The sequence below is a fragment of the Pan paniscus genome, chromosome 10, assembly GCF_029289425.2.
Source record: "Pan paniscus chromosome 10, NHGRI_mPanPan1-v2.0_pri, whole genome shotgun sequence".
Taxonomy (NCBI): Eukaryota; Metazoa; Chordata; class Mammalia; order Primates; family Hominidae; genus Pan; species Pan paniscus.
The window spans coordinates 65,623,074-65,641,228 of NC_073259.2; the positions used below are offsets into that span (position 1 = coordinate 65,623,074).

Below are 18,155 nucleotides of genomic sequence, written 5' to 3' on the forward strand. Positions count from 1 at the left end.
ACCCGATTTTCCAGGTGCCATCCGTCACCCCTTTCTTTGACTCGGAAAGGGAACTCCCTGACCCCTTGCGCTTCCCAAGTGAGGCAATGCCTCGCCCTGCTTCGGCTCGCGCATGGTGCGTGCGCCCACTGACCTGCGCCCACTGTCTGGCACTCCCTAGTGAGATGAACCCGGTACCTCAGATGGAAATGCAGAAATCACCCATCTTCTGCGTCGCTCACGCTGGGAGCTGTAGACCGGAGCTTTTCCTATTCAGCCATCTTGGCTCCTCCCCTCCACAGTCAGTAATTTTTAAAAAAATCCCTCACAGGTAAATTATCAGCCTCTATCTAAGCACATACAATAATGAGGCATTTTGATTACAGAACTGCTCTGCAATAAATGAGAGTTTTAACATAAAAATTGAAAGTACTCACTTTTCAATGTATATCTTCAACCAAAAATTTAGAGCAACCTTTCTCAACTGTTATATAAGAAAATTGCTTAATTGTTTAACTCCACAGAGAATGTTTCGAGAGACCATTTGATGCATAAATAGTACCATTCAGGATACATAGGAGAGAATGGTACTATTTATGCATCAATAAATGTAATGTTAATTCATTACATTCAGTAGCTGTATTGGAGACTTAGAGATAATTGTGTTACAGAACTCCGGACGATAAGGGCTAATTTAAAGTTCCTAGCTTGTTTTTCTTTTCTTTAATTTTCTCAGAACTCTTAGAAGTGATCAGCCTGGTATCGTTCTGTAGCAGTGGAAATTTGTGGTCCCCAAATGCTTGCTGTCAATAGGCACTTTGTCAATGGCGAACAGGAGATTATTTGATTATCTTTTTCACCAGTGCGTGAGAGTGAGTGCTGAATTTTCATGCCTTGATATTTATATAATTTTCATTGGAGTCCACTTCAGTTAGGCAGACACCCATCCCTAAGGTCTCACTCCTATCTTTCTCAAAGATATTCTGCCTCATTACCAAAGCACATGAGTTCCTGGAAAGATAAATATCTAAATATTCTATAAAATACTGAATATCACCTCACTAATAACATCTGAGATGAGAGGCAAAGATTATGACTATCAGGAATAACCAGAATTTGGGGCCAAATTGTCTTCATTGTAGGTCTAACAGAGACCGGATCCATCTTCTGGTTATTTATTCATTTTCCAAATGTGTAGGTATAATTGACAAGTCTAGCAACGATCAGAATTCCCACTGTGGCTCCTCGTGTGTGGAATAAACACATTGGAGTGGATGTGAAAAGGTTCTGCCTATCTTATCCTCAATGAACTAGAAGTTGCCATTATACTCACAGTTCCCTGAAAATAAACTCTTCCATGGCCTCCCCATTTCACTCCCTTCTGATCCCCAGTCTCAGAACAGAGCATCTCATTGGTCGAGCCTGTCATTTACCTGCCCCCTGGATTCAAGGTAATCTGGGAATGGAGTCTTCTAACTTCTTTACTGGAAGTGAAACACATATGTTGGGAAATTACCAAAGTATGTGACAAGTCTACAAATGGCCTGAGGTAAAGATGTACACTCTTTTATAAGCCTTAACAAATGTGTGGCAAGATGATCAGGGATTTAGAACAAGACATATTAAGGGACTAATTCCAAGGAAGTTGACAATGAAATTATATTAAAGGGCTTGTTTCTGTCTCTTCTAGAGATATGTCTGGGAACCAAGGTACGGATTGGTAGTGGCTTTTGCTAAATACTTGTTTTCCATCCTTAGGAATAGGAGTTTTTTTCATTTAGACCTTTTAGGATCCAGGAAAGAAGTATATTTTCATTAACATGCTTAAGAATAGTTTCACTGAATTGGAAGCTGAGACTATTATCTAGCCATTTGGAGATTCCCATATCCAGCTACTTGGGAGGCTGGGATAGCACCCAAACTGTCAAGAAACAATACATTTACTGATATACTTTGGGGACAGGAGGATGAATGCAACTAAATGGATCTCATGGAGCCCCTCCATGTCCCACAATGCAGTCTTCACATTTCATGGAAGGAGAATGTTACCCTCCCACCCCGTTCAAGTGGAACCATCTATGGATCAGATTCCTCAATTTGTGAAATTAAGACCACACAACTGGTAAAGAATCTTAAGGATCTACGGGCTTCACTGCAAGCAAAAAAAAAAAAAAAAAAAAGGAATAAAAAGATCCTAGTAACTTTTTAATAAATTCCTTTACTCCTCAAGTTAGCAGGAGAGACCTAATACATTTCATCTCTCAACGTAGAGATAATTTACTTCAAGCAGGATCAGACATTTTTTTTTTACTTGTATCGATTGGTCTTGTACAGATCTATAGATTTTTATATTTAAAGAACAATATATTCTATGTAAGTAACATGGATTTAGATATAGAAATTCTGCTTGGCTCTTCTAAGATTATTTCTCCGAGCTTCTCACATACCTAATCTCCAGATAAGAAGGATCTAATAAAAATGAATGTCAAAAATATGAGGGCCCTTCATTGCATTACTTTTGTAACACCCAATAATTCATCCAATCAATTTTGATTAGGGTTGAAGTTCTGATTTCACTCTGATAAGAATGGATTTGCAATTCACAATTCCAGCAGAAAGAACAACCTGGAGCTAATTATCTCTAAGAATGACAGTATTACACACCAAACCCTGTGAGTCTTCAAGGCCTAGCTAGTTCACAAAACATCTTTAATTTGTTTACTATACAAGTTCTTTGTTGATGTACCAGCACTCTTCACTATCAAAATATTGACGCGAAAGGTAGCCCTGTCTTCATATAAAATATAATTCATTATGGATCTTCCAGAATAAAAATCTATCCTAAAACAGTTGCTAAATGAACTTATTATGACAGCTTGTGTGTGTTTATTTGTGTAAATTCAATATAACATTTTGGCAAAATATATATTGAACTATCCATCCTAAACATAATCTAATAGGGCTATTTTCTTCTTGAGATTACTTCTGCAACAAGTTAGCAAAACTATAGCAGAGATGGCCAGTTTTATTAGTACATCAAAAAATAGACCTATCAGAATAAACTTTTGGCCTGAATTCCTCATGTTATGTATTTAAATGTTTAGACTAGGACTGGTCACTTCTAGATGTAATTCTTCCAAGGGTTCATATTTTTTTTGACTTGGCCTGGGAAGAGATAGAATTAAATATACAAGGAAAATTTAAGTAAGTTTTGTTAATGTGTAATTCAATTTGATTAGAACAACAATTATTAAGCCAACACTTTACTTAGACATCTATACCCTGATTACAGAATGTGAATTGCAGCCATAATGCAAGAAAATTATATGACTATAATAACAAGGAGCACAATGGCTTAAAATTTTAAGCTAATATGGGCTGTGAACATGTCATATACATTTTTGTGCCTTGAGCACTTGGATCAGTCCTTGGAACACATCTGACACTCTACGAGTGTTTTAAAATTTTATTTAATCTGAAAAGAATGAAGAAGGAATGAGTTCTGGTGTTCTATTGCACAGTAGGATGACAATAGTTTACAGTAAGATTTAGCAAATTACAAAATAGCTAGATGAGAGGTTTTTGAATGTCTTCACCATAAAAAAAAAAGATAAATGAATGAAGTACTGGTAACACTGCCCCAATATGATCATTATACTAAATATATAGATATGTGTGTGTGTGTGTGTGTGTGTATTGAAACATCAAATTGTACCCCCCCACTTTTTTTTTTTATTTTTGAGACAAAGTCTCACTCTGTCACCCAGGCTGGAGTGCAGTGGTATGATCTCGGTTCACTGCAACCTTCACCTCCCACGTTGAAGCGATTCTCCTGCCTCAGCCTCCCAAGTAGCTGGGATTACAGAGGCACACGCCACCATACCCAACTAATTTTTGTATTTTTAGTAGAGATGGGGTTTCACAATATTACCCAAGCTGGTCTTGAACTCCTTGGCTCTAGTGATCTGCCCACCTTGGCATCCCAAAGTGCTAGGATTACAGGTGTGAGCCACTGTGCCCCGCCAATTGTATCCTTTAAGTATGTACAATTACAATACTTTAAAAAAAGAAAAAAGAATAAAGGCAGTACAAGTTTGTATGACCAAAGCATAGTGTATAATCCTCTAAGATTTATAGACATTAGGGTTCTTAAGCCCTCACAGGCTCTACCAAAAGCTACTTGTTTGTTTCATAAGAGAAAATATTGGCCTAAAATAACCCTTGTGAAAGTATCCGAAACTATCCGAAATATGGCAGCAAAGGGTAATACTCTCATACAAATTCTGATTGTTTATATTTTTTTCATTATTTTCTAGGATCCTCAAAACAATCGGATTTTTCAATGGCAAAATGTGACTTCTTTCCGAAATATTACCCAACTCTCGTTCCAACTGATTTCAGAACCAATGTTTGGAGATTACTGGATTGTTGTGAAAAGAAACTCAAGGAAGACAGTGACACACCAATTTGCTGTTAAAAGATATGGTAACCAGTTGCTATTTGTAGCTGTCCTATGTAGATGAAGAGTTTAAAGGATGGACCAACACAACATTTATGTTAGACTTAGGCAGGAGTAGGTGAAGCTAGAACTGGTTTTCTTTGTCTCCCTTCCTTGACCTGGTTGGCTTTGTCATCAGCACTTTGCTGCTCCTCACTCCTTCCCCAGTATCCTTATTCTGATTCCTGCCTTCTTTTTCCCCCTAGAAAATATAGATTTTTTCTAGAATCCCCACAGTCTTCTAGGAGAGATCTAAGAGATTGCAATAGAAAGAAAATGTGAGGCCGGGTGTGGTGGCTCACGCCTGTAATCCCAGCACTTTGAGAGACTGAGGTGAGTGGATCATGAGGTCAGGAGTTGGAGACCAGCCTCACCAACATGGTGAAACCCAGTCTCTACTAAAAATACAAAAATTAGCCCAGCGTGGTCGTGCATGCCTGTAATCCCAGCTACTCAGGAGGCTGAGGCAGGAGAATGGTTTGAACCCTGTAGGCAGAGGTTGCAGTGAGCCAAGATTGCACCACTGCACTCCAGCCTGGGCAACAGAGTGAAACTCCGTCTCAAACAAACAAACAAAAAGAAACAAAATGTGAAATTCTGAGGATAGGGAAAAGAAAAGAAAGAGGAGGAATTAATCATTAGTGAGACACCACCATGTAGAATGGTGCCACACAATTTGGGGCAAATGATACATAGCTCATACAGATGGAGGGTACAAGGAATCATAGTAAGCTATACGACTGCAATAAGGTTTGCTTGCCTGTGATTGTGCAAGCTAACGTATATTTCTCTTCGTTTCCAGTGCTGCCCAAGTTTGAAGTTACGGTCAATGCACCACAAACAGTAACTATTTCAGATGATGAATTCCAAGTGGATGTATGTGCTAAGTGAGTATTTCTTCAGGAGATTTACCTTCACAAGAAAACACAAAGCTCAGAGAGAATGAGAAGTGAGATTAACCATGAAACTTTAATTATTTATATGCTTACATTAATGTTATTAGAGAAGCAATGAATCCTCACTGTAGAAAATTTGAAAAATATAGAGAAAAACACAAGACATTACCTATTATTAATTTGACCAACTGCCATTAACATTGTAATGTCACTAACATTGTAAGTTTCCTCTAATTTTAATGAATATTTTCCATGACTGCAATCATACTTTTCTATTTATAATAATTAAGAAAACATGCCTACATATTATGCCAATCTTTTCATGAATTCCAATTTTCTGCTGCACATATTTTTATGTGACTATACCCAATTTAATTATTTTATTATATAATATGTCAGCTGTTTCATTTTGTTTTCCTGGTAATTAATAATTTTGCAGTATATGTCTTTGTGTATAACATATAATAGGTAGCTTTTGAATGAAAAATTGTTTACTTAAGAAAGATTTCCAGAAAAGGAATTACCAAGACAAAATATGTAACATTCTTTTAGTCTTCTGATTGCCATACTCCTCACTAAACATGTTGTGCCAGTGTAGGATTCTAGCAGCTGGTGTGAAATTCTCATTGAATCTTTACTATCATGGCATATTTTCATTAAAATTAGAATATGAGCTATTGAAATGGCAAAGTGAAGATAAAGCATCTTATCAAGTTAATCTGAATTATTTGAATTCTCTTAATGTAAAAAAAACTACACGATTTCAGAAATTTGTATTTTGTTTTTGGAAAATTATTTTTATTTTTATTTTCTTTTTTAGTGCCTTTTCTCAAATTTCTAATAATAATTTATAAACAATTGGCCAGGCACGGTGGCTCACACCAGTAATGCCAGCATTTTGGGAGGCCAAGGTGGGGGGGGATCATCCGAGGTCAGGAGATCGAGACCAGCCTGGCTAACGTAGCGAAACCCCGTCTCTACTAAAAATACAAAAAATTAGACGGGCAGGGTGGCAGGCACCTGTAATCTCAGCTACTCGGGAGGCTGAGGCAGGAGAATTGCTTGCACCCAGGAAGCGGAGGTTGCAGTGAGCCGAGATCATGCCACCTCACTGCAGCCTGGGCGACTGAGTGAAACTCTGTCTCAGAAAAAAATAAAATAAAATAAAAAATAAAATAAATGTTTTTTGAATGTCAACTAGTTTGTTAAGCTCTGCATATATCATTACCACAGTGCTATGAGATAGGAGCTATTGTCATCTCTATTTTATAAAGAAAGATAATAAGACACAGAGAATTAAAATAACTTATCAACAGTAATGGAGCTTGTTGATGGCAGAACTAGGATTTAGACCTAGGTTTTTCAGCTTCAAAGCTACTCTCCTAATCAATAACTGTCATATACTTTATAAAAACAGTTAACAATATTAATATTTGCCATATTTGTTAAGCACTTTGTTTAATTTATGACATGAAAATTACTTGCCTTTGAGTATTTCCAGCCGTCTATTAAAGATACATTGATTAGAGGGCTGTCTAATGAACGTGCAAGCGTGGTTCTTAAGATGCCTTTGATGCCCCAGAGAATCTTGCAAACCAGTTTTCAGCCTTCTTTTTTTTTTTTCAGTAGCATTTCAAATCTTCTTTTGACTTTAGGAAATGATTATAAATTTTTTTCTAAGTTTTAATGAAGAGTAGTTGAAAATACCAGAATTTAATATACGTAATAGATGAGAGACTGTGTAGATCACTGATGTTAAAAATGATGAGGTGATAAATTCAAGCTGGAAGAAATCCAGAATCCTAAACAGGTTTCACTAGAAAAGCCAAACGCAAAGCCAGAGCTTTCAGTGGCATTAACATCTCATTTATTTATCTGCACAATAGTATGCTAAAAAAAAAAACCCACAACACATTGGAAGAGCAAAAATGTTTCTCAAGCATGGCCTTTGGAAAATACTTGCAAACCACATGCTAACATGGAACTGGTAGTTCCTTAGCAGTATGTCAGGTTACAATCCATGATCCTGATTTCTTGAAATTTCTTTGATATTGTATTCTGGATAGAGTTACATTAAGGAGTAAATCAGTATCAGCAATAATAATATCCTGCCAGGAGACCAGGCAGCTAGACTGGAGCTGTGCTTGCTACAAAGTTGTTTCTGGGCAGATTGTGAGAGCACTGTTTCTAGAAGGTTCACGTCAGTTGTATACTGTGTCTCAAATTGTATGATACTGTGTCTGTGTTTCTTTAGTCTTTTCTGGGATTTAGCTTGGAATGACTAGAGAAAACAAGAAAAAAATTGGATTATTTTAGCAAACAAAGTCAGAGATGACTTAGGCTTTTAAGAGGGAAGAAAATTTACCTACAGACAAAGAGATTTTAATACACTGCATTAGCATTCACTGAAAGCTTTTCAAATCACAAAGGGATTATTCTGTCCTGTTTTTAAAATTTAAGCTACATGTCTTATAGGCATATGTTAGCTTACAGATAATACTACAATAAGACTTTTATTTTATAAATAAAAGACATTAAGTAGAAATAAGAAGAAATGTTCAGGTATAATATGTGTGGCCAGATCTAAGTCTGGCCTTTATATAATCATGAAACCTGACACATGATTTTATTGGTATGAATTGACTCAGAATCTCAAAAGTGTTAGGAATTTTTAAATAGAAAGAGAAAAAGGTGAGTGGAAAGAAAAGGGCACAGGCTATGGAGTGAGGCAGATCTGAGTTCAAATTTTAGTTTCATCAGTTACAATGTGGAGAAGTTACTTGACCTCATTTTACAAATCAGGGTCACTGGGAAAAATAAATGATATATATCAGTGTCCAACAATTAGAAAAAAGTATTATAATCTGTGAAAATAATATTCACTTTTATTATATGCTAGTTTTACATTTGTTGTCTATTAACAAAACAGAAAACTCCAATTGACTGGATTTGCTTTTGGTTGAACCTTTACAAATCTTGTGTTGTAGTTTTGTGTTTTAGGAGAAAATGAGATACTCAAACCCACCCTGTAAGGTATTATATTTTTGGTCAAAGCATAACCAGTTCATGCCAGCCCCATAGCCTTTATATTTATTGAGTGGTAAATAAAAATTCGTGTTTAAAATGTTGATCTGGAAATGTTTCAAGATCCTGAATCATCCAAGTTTTATATACATATATATTTTTCTGATAAAAGGGAAAGTGCTGCAATGTTATGATGTTTCTATCAGATTAAAATATATTTTTAAAAAACTCAATTTAAGCATTAAATCATATTTAATGAGATTTTAGATTATTTTAGATTCTGCCTTACCCTGAATTCGATTTTTTAAAGGCAGCCAAATCCTCCTGAGATCAAATGCCCAGTTTAACCTGAATTCTGTGGGGAACCTAAACCCTCACCAATAGGGAGAATTCCTAATTCAATTTGGTTAGACTGGGTTACTCACAGTTTAGAGACTTCCTATATAATTTCTGAAGAAGGTCATAAAATATTGCTATGATATTGCTTATCTGTAATCATAACTACACCTTCCCCCATTAGGTACACCTTTGGCCAACCTGTGCAAGGGAAAACCCAAATCCGGGTGTGCAGAGAGTATTTTTCTTCAAGCAATTGTGAGAAAAATGACAATGAAATATGTGAGCAATTTATTGCACAGGTACAGACCATGATCTTTACTCCAAAAAAAAGTTCTCACTCATTTTTTATTCTTATTCTTTCTTTGATTTCATTTATAAGGGGAGCTTAACAATACTATTTTCATTTTATTGATAATGGAGTTTGCAGCTAAATAAAGTGAAGAGAAGAAAATACAGTGCTTAAAGCAGTTTTTTATTCCATAGACCATGTAAATTGTTCTCCACCTATAGATTCATGGGATTTTTAGAATATGAAAGGTATCGTGGGCTTTGTTGTTTTATATATTGCCTAGGTAGCCTTCCTGATTTTTCTTTGGAGAATCGTTAATCATCCTTTAAATGAGTCTGCGATATTACTCTCCATGCCACCTGGATTTTTTTTTAGTGGAAACAGCTTACTTGCAATCAACTGCAATTCAGAGTACCCCCACTATATTACTTTAGACTTGCAGTTCGTATGTGAAGTCATCATTTGCTCTATCTGCAGCATCCTAACCTTAAGTGAACAACTCTTCCTATCTCTTTGAAATTGTCTTTTGACTCCCCAAAGTGAAGCTTGTGTACGCCACATAGTTCATATTTTAAGTCCAATTGTCCTAAAGTTACTCATCAAATTTAGTGAACATCCTCTAGGTAAATATCAATAATGACAAAGACAAGCAGAATCCTACCTTTACATAGGAAATGCAGGCAAAGAAAACTAGGGTGGAATTTTTCCATGTCAGCAGTACATTCTGATAGAGTTCAGTCAAGCGTTTTACACAATGATGGGTGTTCCCTCAGCAAATGGTTTATTTTTTTCCCCCATGTGAAAAAAATACCAATAAACAATCTGGTAGAGGCTAGGAGCAGTGGCTCACACCTCTAATCTGAGGATGTTGGAAGGCCGAGGCGGGAGGATCATTTGACTCCAGGAGATCGAAACCAGCCTGGGCAACATAGTGAGCCCCTTCTCTACAAAAATTAGCCAGGCACAGTGGTGCACATCTGTGGTCCCAGCTACAGGGAGGCTGAGGCAAGAGAATCACTGGAGCCAAGGAGGTCAAGGCTGCAGTGAAGTGTGTTCGCACCACTGTACTCAAGCCTGGGCAACAGAGCAAGACCTGCCTCAGAAAAAGAAAAAAAAAAAATCTGTCTGGTGGAACTATCTTTACATATGAGAGGTTTTATTTACTTGAAATAAATTTCTTAGAGTGAGTTTCCTGAGTCAAAGGAAACATAGATAATGTTCATAGACAGATAATTTTAATTTTAATAAATATTAGCATATTGCTCTCCTAAAAGTTTTTAGGCATTCAAATTCCTGTCAGAAGTACATGAGAATACTATATTTTCCAAATTACTTTCAGCAATATATTTAGAAGTTTTAAAAGTTTTTGTCATTTTGATAGACACAAATTTAGCTTGTTTTAACTTATGCTATCTAATTTCTATTTAGTTTGAGCAACTTTTCATATTTTTGTTTTCAATTTGGATTTAAGAACTCTTAATTACCCATGTTTTTCTGTTCATGTGAAATGGAAACTTTCATTGTAAGTACTGCCTTCCATCCTCCAAGCATTTTTTTTCAAGCCTGTTATTTAAATAGGCAACTCATTTACTTTGTCATATTTTTGACATACCCACCTTCCTTATGTTCCTGGGTTTCCAGCCTTAGAAAAAAGATCTCACTGGCCCCTGTGTTGTACATGTGGCTATCTAAGTATGCTCTTAAGATTGTTTACAATTTTCTAATAGACATAAAGTTCACTTCCAATGATGTTCTAAAATGGGAATTTTTCTTCCAGATGTGGGCTGTGTTGTGTTAGCACCTATCTCCCAATTTTGTTCTCTCTCACTCTTTGTCCTAAATCATGCCCACGAAAGTTTCATCTATTTTATTGGTTCTTATTTTTACTATTTTCTTTCTTATATTATTTTGTGTTCCTAAATAATTTATTTTCTCTTTCATCTTATTAATTCTTTTTTCTAATATTTGTAGTTGATTTTGTTGGGGTTGAAAAAATATATTAGCTGTTTCTTTTAGTAATAAGCACATTCAATGTTTTACATTTCTTCTTAACTACAGCTGAATACCATTGACTTTGATGCAAAGTATTTTTTCGTTACTCTAATATCTGGATTCTTATTGGTTTACTTTATGTATTCTCTTTGTTTCAAGGATTCCTGAAAAAAGGCTTTTCTCTTATTTTCGAAATAATTAAGATTCTTTTGATCACTTTCTATGATTTCATTTTAATTTGACTATATTATCATTAGACAAGTAAATTTGCTTTTGTTGTTGATGTAATAGCTGTTAATTTAAGATTGAGAAGCACATACTCTGGAGCCAGAGCAGCTCCTCAGCACCACCGTCTCTTAGCTGTGAGATCTTGGACAGGTTACATGATGGACCTAGTTTAGTTTCTGCATCTATATAGTAAGATAATAACAGTACCTAGCTCATGTAGTAGTTTTGAGTATCAAATAAACTGATATATCCTTATAACATTTTAAATCTGGAATAAACACTGTGTTGTAAAATATAACTAAATTTATATTTCTCTAATTATTGACATTACTGATGATAGATTAACTATAGATTTTTTTTGTTATTTTAAATAAGCAATATACCTTAAAAAGTGTTTGTTTTGTTGTTACACATGTGCTGAGCGCTTCTGTTCCATCTGTTTTAGTGCCTTTCTAGATGATTAGAATTTCTTCCTCTGAAAACACCGTGAACCAAAAGTATCTGAGACAGATGTCAATCAATTTGCAAAGCTTATGTTGCCAAGGTGAAGGATGTACCTATGACAGCCTCCAGAGGTCCTACCAACATGTGCCCAAGGTGGTTGGGGTACAGCTTGCTTTTATACATTTCAGGGAGATGTGAGACATCAACAAATATGTGTAAGATGTACATTGGTTCAGTCCAGAAAGGCAGGACAATCCAAACTAAGGGGGTTTCCAGGTCATAGGTAGATAAGAGACAAACAGTTGCATAAAGAAGAAGTCTTTGAGGCCAGGTGCAGTGATTCACAGCTGTAATCCCAGCACTTTGGGAGGCCGAGGCGGGCAGATCACGTGAGGTCAGGAGATCGAGACCAGCCTGACCAACATGGAGAAACCCCATCTCTACTAAAAATACAAAAATTAGCCGGGCGTGGTGGCAGGTGTCTGTAATCCCAGCTACTCGAGAGACTGATGCAGGAGAATCGCTTGAACCTGGGAGGCGGAGGTTGCAGTGAGTCAAGATTGGGCTATTTCACCCCAGCCCTAGTGACAGAGCAAGACTCTATCTCAAAAAAAAAAAAAAAAGAATAAGTCTTTGTCTTTGATCAGCCTTTCACTGAATACACAAATTACATGTGAGAGGAGGATAGAGGAATAGTCACTTATGCCTTAGTGTGGCTCAGTAAATCTGCATTTTTACATAAACTATTAGGCAGAGGAAGCAATCAGATAAATCAGATACGTATTTGCCTCAGGTAAGCAGAGGGATGACTGAATCTGTCTTTTGTCCCACGCCTGTAAAGATAAGCTATGAATTTATATTGCCAGGGTGAATTTCCAAAGAACTGTTTTAAGGAAAAGTTCTTGAGGCCCACAGAGAATTTCCTTGTGGGCAAATTGTGAGGGAGGTATATAGTTTTTATCTTTGTAGCTACCTTATTTGGGAATAAAATGGGAGACAGATTTGCCCAGCTGTTCCCAGCTTGCCCTTTCCCTTTAGCTTAGGGATGTTGGGCTCCTGAGATTTACTTTCCTTTCACAATACCATTCAGCTTCATTTCCATCCTTTAATCTTTTCTCATCTACAGTGTTTCCAGGAGAATTTCCTTGAAATCTGTAAAATACAGATTACCTCCTTCCCTTATTTAAAATGCTGATGTAAATATTTGCCTCCTCCTACTCCTCCTTTAATTCTTTGGCCATTTCAACAAGTTTATGAGGTAGAGCCGTGGCACGGGGTGGGGATGTTAATATATTTGTGCAAAAACCATATTTTAAAAGACACTTAAAAAAACCTCTTGGATCTCTAACATTTTAATTATACCTTCTCTTTATTTTTCAGTTGGAAAATGGTTGTGTTTCTCAAATTGTAAATAGAAAAGTCTTCCAACTCTACCGTTCGGGATTGTTCATGACATTTCATGTCGCTGTAATTGTTACAGAATCTGGGACAGGTAATTACTGTATTTTTTGGACGACCTGGGGATATATGTATGGCAACTTACTGGGAGAAGCTTGTTGAGTTAGCACTAAGTACAAAATTCAGATTATTTCTAATTTAATACAACTGGGAATAGTTGCAAGTGCAAAAATTATTACTGAAAAATTTACAAAATTGCACAAAGTGAGTGTTCAATAAGTATTTGTTAAAAGAATGAAAGAAGAGGCCGGGCACGGTGGCTCACGCCTGTAATCCCAGCACTTTGGGAGGCCAAGGCAGGTGGATCACCTGAGGTCAGGAGTTCAAAATCAGCCTGGCCAGCATGGTGAAACCCTGTCTCTACAAAAATACAAAAAATTAGCCGGGCATGATGGTGAATGCCTGTAATCCCAGCTACTCGGGAGGCTGAGGCAGGAGAATCGCTTGAACCCGGGAGGCGGAGGTTGCAGTGAGCTGAGATTGCACTATTGCACTCCAGCCTCCAGCCTGGGTGACACATCAAGACTCAGTCTCAAAAAAAAAAAAAAAAAAAAAACAGAAAGAAGGGAGAAAGAGATTAATTATTTAATTTGGAGTGGGAAAATCAGATTTAACTACTAATTATTTCTTGTTATTTAAAAAGGAGTTTGTGATTATGCCATTGTAAAGTGCTCTATATAAGCATACTTGATCAATATCATGATGCTATTCACACTGGGCAAGCTGGTCACATTTATATTGCTGTGGATGGTAACTTAGACATTTTCACTCTGCTGTGTTCATCATTCCTTACAGGTATGCAGATCAGTGAGAAGACCTCAGTTTTTATCACTCAATTGCTTGGAACTGTAAACTTTGAGAACATGGATACTTTCTATAGAAGAGGGATTTCTTATTTTGGAACTGTAGGTTTGACTAAAGAATACATGCTTCCATTTCATTTTCTTGGATCATAGATTGACCTTTGAAAATTTCTGGTCACTTTTTTCCTACTTTTGTAATACATTTTAAGCCCTACTCTGTCTGAGGTGCTAGAAAGTGTCCTAGATTGAAAGAAGCAATAGATAACAGTATCGTTTTTTCCATACTTTATATTATATATCTATGTATTTAATAGAGCATCTTTCTGTCTGTTGGAATTTAGGAAAATGACTAGGGATCACATTTATGAGTAGAAAACTATTTCTCTGTAAAAATGTAAACATTTTGTGTTTTAAGTCATATTAATTATTCTTTTCTTGTACAGCTTAAATTTTCGGATCCCAATAATGTACCTATGGTGAACAAGTTGTTGCAACTGGAGCTCAGTGATGAATTTATAGGAAATTACACTACAGATGAGAATGGCGAAGCTCAATTTTCCATTGACACTTCAGACATATTTGATCCAGAGTTCAACCTAAAAGTAAGACATCAAAGAACAGAAGAAGACCATTAGACATCCCACAGAGGATTTGGATATCAGAAATGTTAAACATTAGGAATATCTCAAAAGATAGCTTGTATACAGAATATATTTTAAAGAAAATTTAAAATGTAACTTATTTTATAAATTTGCTTGTTCACTAAATAATACATGAGAATACTTGTTCAAGAGGATGGGAAGCTAAAAGTCTATCACGATTGTTATCAATTTGCTAACAACTAATATTTTCCTCTAGGAAACAAGAAGTAGCTCATGAGGATGATTTGACTTTCTTACTCAGATCATTTCATGCATAGATAGGGGAGATCCTATACTTTCTGTTTATTTTCTGCTGCTTAAACAGAATTTTGCAGTTAAATAATTTGTCAATGTTCACATGTAGCTGAAAGAAACAGAACTGAAACCCAATTCTGTGGCTTCAATTAAAGAGTAAAAAACATAACAATTCACCATCAGTCTAATGAAATATTTACACAATCTTTCATGGTCACGTTTTGTATACAAAGAGCAGAGTGCTATTATTATTTTGATTCCAATAACTTAACATTAAAACGTCAGCCACAAGCTGAGATTCCTCCCTACTCTGGAGAGTTGAGAAGCCTCCATTCTCAGTAACAACTGTCTTCGGATGTCATGATACTAAGACCCTTCACTTTCTTTTGTCATCTCAGGCCACATATGTTCGACCTAAGAGCTGCTATCTTCCCAGCTGGTTGACGCCTCAGTACTTGGATGCTCACTTCTTAGTCTCACGCTTTTACTCCTGAACCAACAGCTTCCTGAAGATTGTTCCAGAACCAAAGCAGCTTGAATGTAATCAACAGAAGGTTGTTACTGTGCATTACTCCCTAAACAGTGAAGCATATGAGGATGATTCCAATGTAAAGTTCTTCTATTTGGTGAGTCTCAGTCAGTGGGTTCTGTTCAATTGCACGTCTGCTTAGCCCAGCACAGCTTAGAAAGCATGCATCAGTCATGCCACAGTGACCAGAGTAAGGGCAGCCTTCTCACTTTGCTGGTGAATACTGTTCGATCCATTAACAACAAACACATAGAACGATCTAAGGCAATTAAAGTTTCCCTAAGGTTGAAGAACTTGCTGTTCAGAGTCCACTTGTTTAAGCATTCAAATGTAACTCATATCAAGTATTTATGACACTCTGTAATAGTAAAATATTGGGCAGATGCCAGAAAGTAAGGTGGAAAGCTTATTTTGATAAGCAGTAAAAGGGCTTTATTCTCTTGGTTCTGTCCATTTTGTCTTTCTAAGGAGGAGCCCCCAACCTTTGTGGCACCAGGGACTGGCTTCATGGAAGACAGTTTTTCCACAGATGGGGTGGGGATGGTGGGATGGCTTCAGGATGATTCAAGCATATTACATTTATTGTTCACTTTATTTCTATTATTATTACTTACTCACCATAATGTGGAATCAGTAAGAACCCTGTGCTTGTTTTCCTGCAGCTAGATGGTCCTATCTGGTGGTGATGGGAGACAGTGACAGATTTTTAGGCATTAGATTCTCATAAGGAGCGCACAACCTAGATCCCTCACATGTGCAGTTCACACCAGGGCTTGTGCTCCTATGAGAATCTAATACCACTGCTGATCTGACAGGAGCTCAGGTGGTAATGCTTGCTCACCGCACTGCTCACCTCCTGCTGTGTGGCCTAGTACCTGACAGGCCATGGACAGGTACCTACCGGTACACAGCCTGGGGACTGGGGCCTTCTGCTCTAAGGCCTGTTGAAGAGTGATAAGACACAGACCTGGAAATTAAGACATTAACTTGAATCCCCCACCCTCTCCTAGTTAGCATGCAAGTTAGTGCATCTTGGACGGATTGTTTGAACTCTAACCCTTGGCTTCCTCAGGTGTACAGTGTAATTGGAGATTATAAGACTTACCTCTTAGGGTAAGTGTTCTGTGTCAGGCACTGTTATAAGGATTGTATATGTGTTAACTCATTTAATTAGCCTTATAGATATCTCCATTTTACAGATAATGGAACAGAGGCAAACAGGTAAAACATCATGTTTTAAGTCACAAAGTTAATGAGCAGGTGAAGGCGTATTTGAAACTGGACAGCCTTGACAATTTCAGAGCTTTATGTGCCACTTTGCACAGTGCATTGCACATAGTTCACAAAGTTTCCAGTACATGATAGAATCTCAATCAGTTTTAGTCACTTTCTCTGCTCTTTTCCAACTTATGCAAAGTCTATTTTTATTTTTTTTTATTTTTTTTTATTTTTTCATTTTCTTTATTTTATTTTATTTTATTTTATTTTTTATTGATCATTCTTGGGTGTTTCTCGCTGAGGGGGATTTGGCAGGGTCACAGGACAATAGTGGAGGGAAGGTCAGCAGATAAACAAGTGAACAAAGTTCTCTGGTTTTCCGAGGCAGAGGACCCTGCGGCCTTCCGCAGTGTTTGTGTCCCTGGGTACTTGAGATTAGGGAGTGGTGATGACTCTTAACGAACATGCTGCCTTCAAGCATCTGTTTAACAAAGCACATCTTGCACCGCCCTTAATCCATTCAACCCTGAGTGGATACAGCACATGTTTCAGAGAGCACAGGGTTGGGGGTAAGGTCACAGATCAACAGGATCCCAAGGCAGAAGAATTTTTCTTAGTACGGAACAAAATGAAAAGTCTCCCATGTCTACCTCTTTCTACACAGACACGGCAACCATCCGATTTCTCAATCTTTTCCCCACCTTTCCCCCCTTTCTATTCCCCAAAACCGCCACTGTCTTCATGGCCCGTTCTCAATGAGCTGTTGAGTACACCTCCCAGATGGGGTGGTGGCCGGGCAGAGGAGCTCCTCACTTCCCAGTAGGGGCGGCCGGGCAGAAGCGCCCCTCACCTCCCGGACGGGGCGGCTGGCCGGGCGGGGGGTTGACCCCCCACCTCCCTCCCTGCAAAGTCTATTTTTAATATTTGCTTGTGGAAGCTACTCTATCTTATGGAACAGAATTACCATTAAGTAATGAATTACCTAATCACAATATGAGAATATGATGACATCAGATAATATATTGCATGTTATGTTTTCTTTGTTCCACACAGATGATGGTAAAAGGAGCTATCTTACTCAGTGGACAAAAGGAAATCAGAAACAAAGGTATACATAATGTATTCATTTTAAAATATGTGCTCTAACTTCATTTTTTCTTGTTAAGGATATATAGACATTATATATATGGGAATTATATATATTAAGAAAATATATTGGCCGGGCGCGGTGGCTCACGCCTGTAATCCCAGCACTTTGGGAGGCCGAGGCGGGCGGATCACGAGGTCAGGAGATCGAGACCATCCTGGCTAACACGGTGAAACCCCGTCTCTACTAAAAATACAAAAAATTAGCCGGGCGTGGTAGCGGGCGCCTGTAGTCCCAGCTACTCGGGAGGCTGAGGCAGGAGAATGGCGTGAACCCGGGAGGCGGAGCTTGCAGTAAGCCGAGATCGCGCCACTGCACTCCAGCCTGGGCGACAGAGCGAGACTCCGTCTCAAAAAAAAAAAAAAAAAAAAGAAAATATATTTATATATAGTCAAACATATGTGTGTGTGTATAT

General features: G+C 37.4%; 1 protein-coding gene across 1 annotated transcript in view; it reads left to right on the forward strand.

Annotated features, from left to right (window-relative positions):
- LOC117975311 (ovostatin homolog 2-like) overlaps positions 1-18,155 on the forward strand; it is a 110,086-nt gene that overhangs the window by 65,069 nt on the left and 26,862 nt on the right. Inside the window, 7 exon segments of the mRNA XM_055096493.1 lie at positions 4,296-4,464; positions 5,280-5,364; positions 8,918-9,035; positions 13,070-13,190; positions 13,943-14,052; positions 14,394-14,552; positions 15,245-15,486. Coding sequence (XP_054952468.1) covers positions 4,296-4,464; positions 5,280-5,364; positions 8,918-9,035; positions 13,070-13,190; positions 13,943-14,052; positions 14,394-14,552; positions 15,245-15,486 — 1,004 coding nt within the window.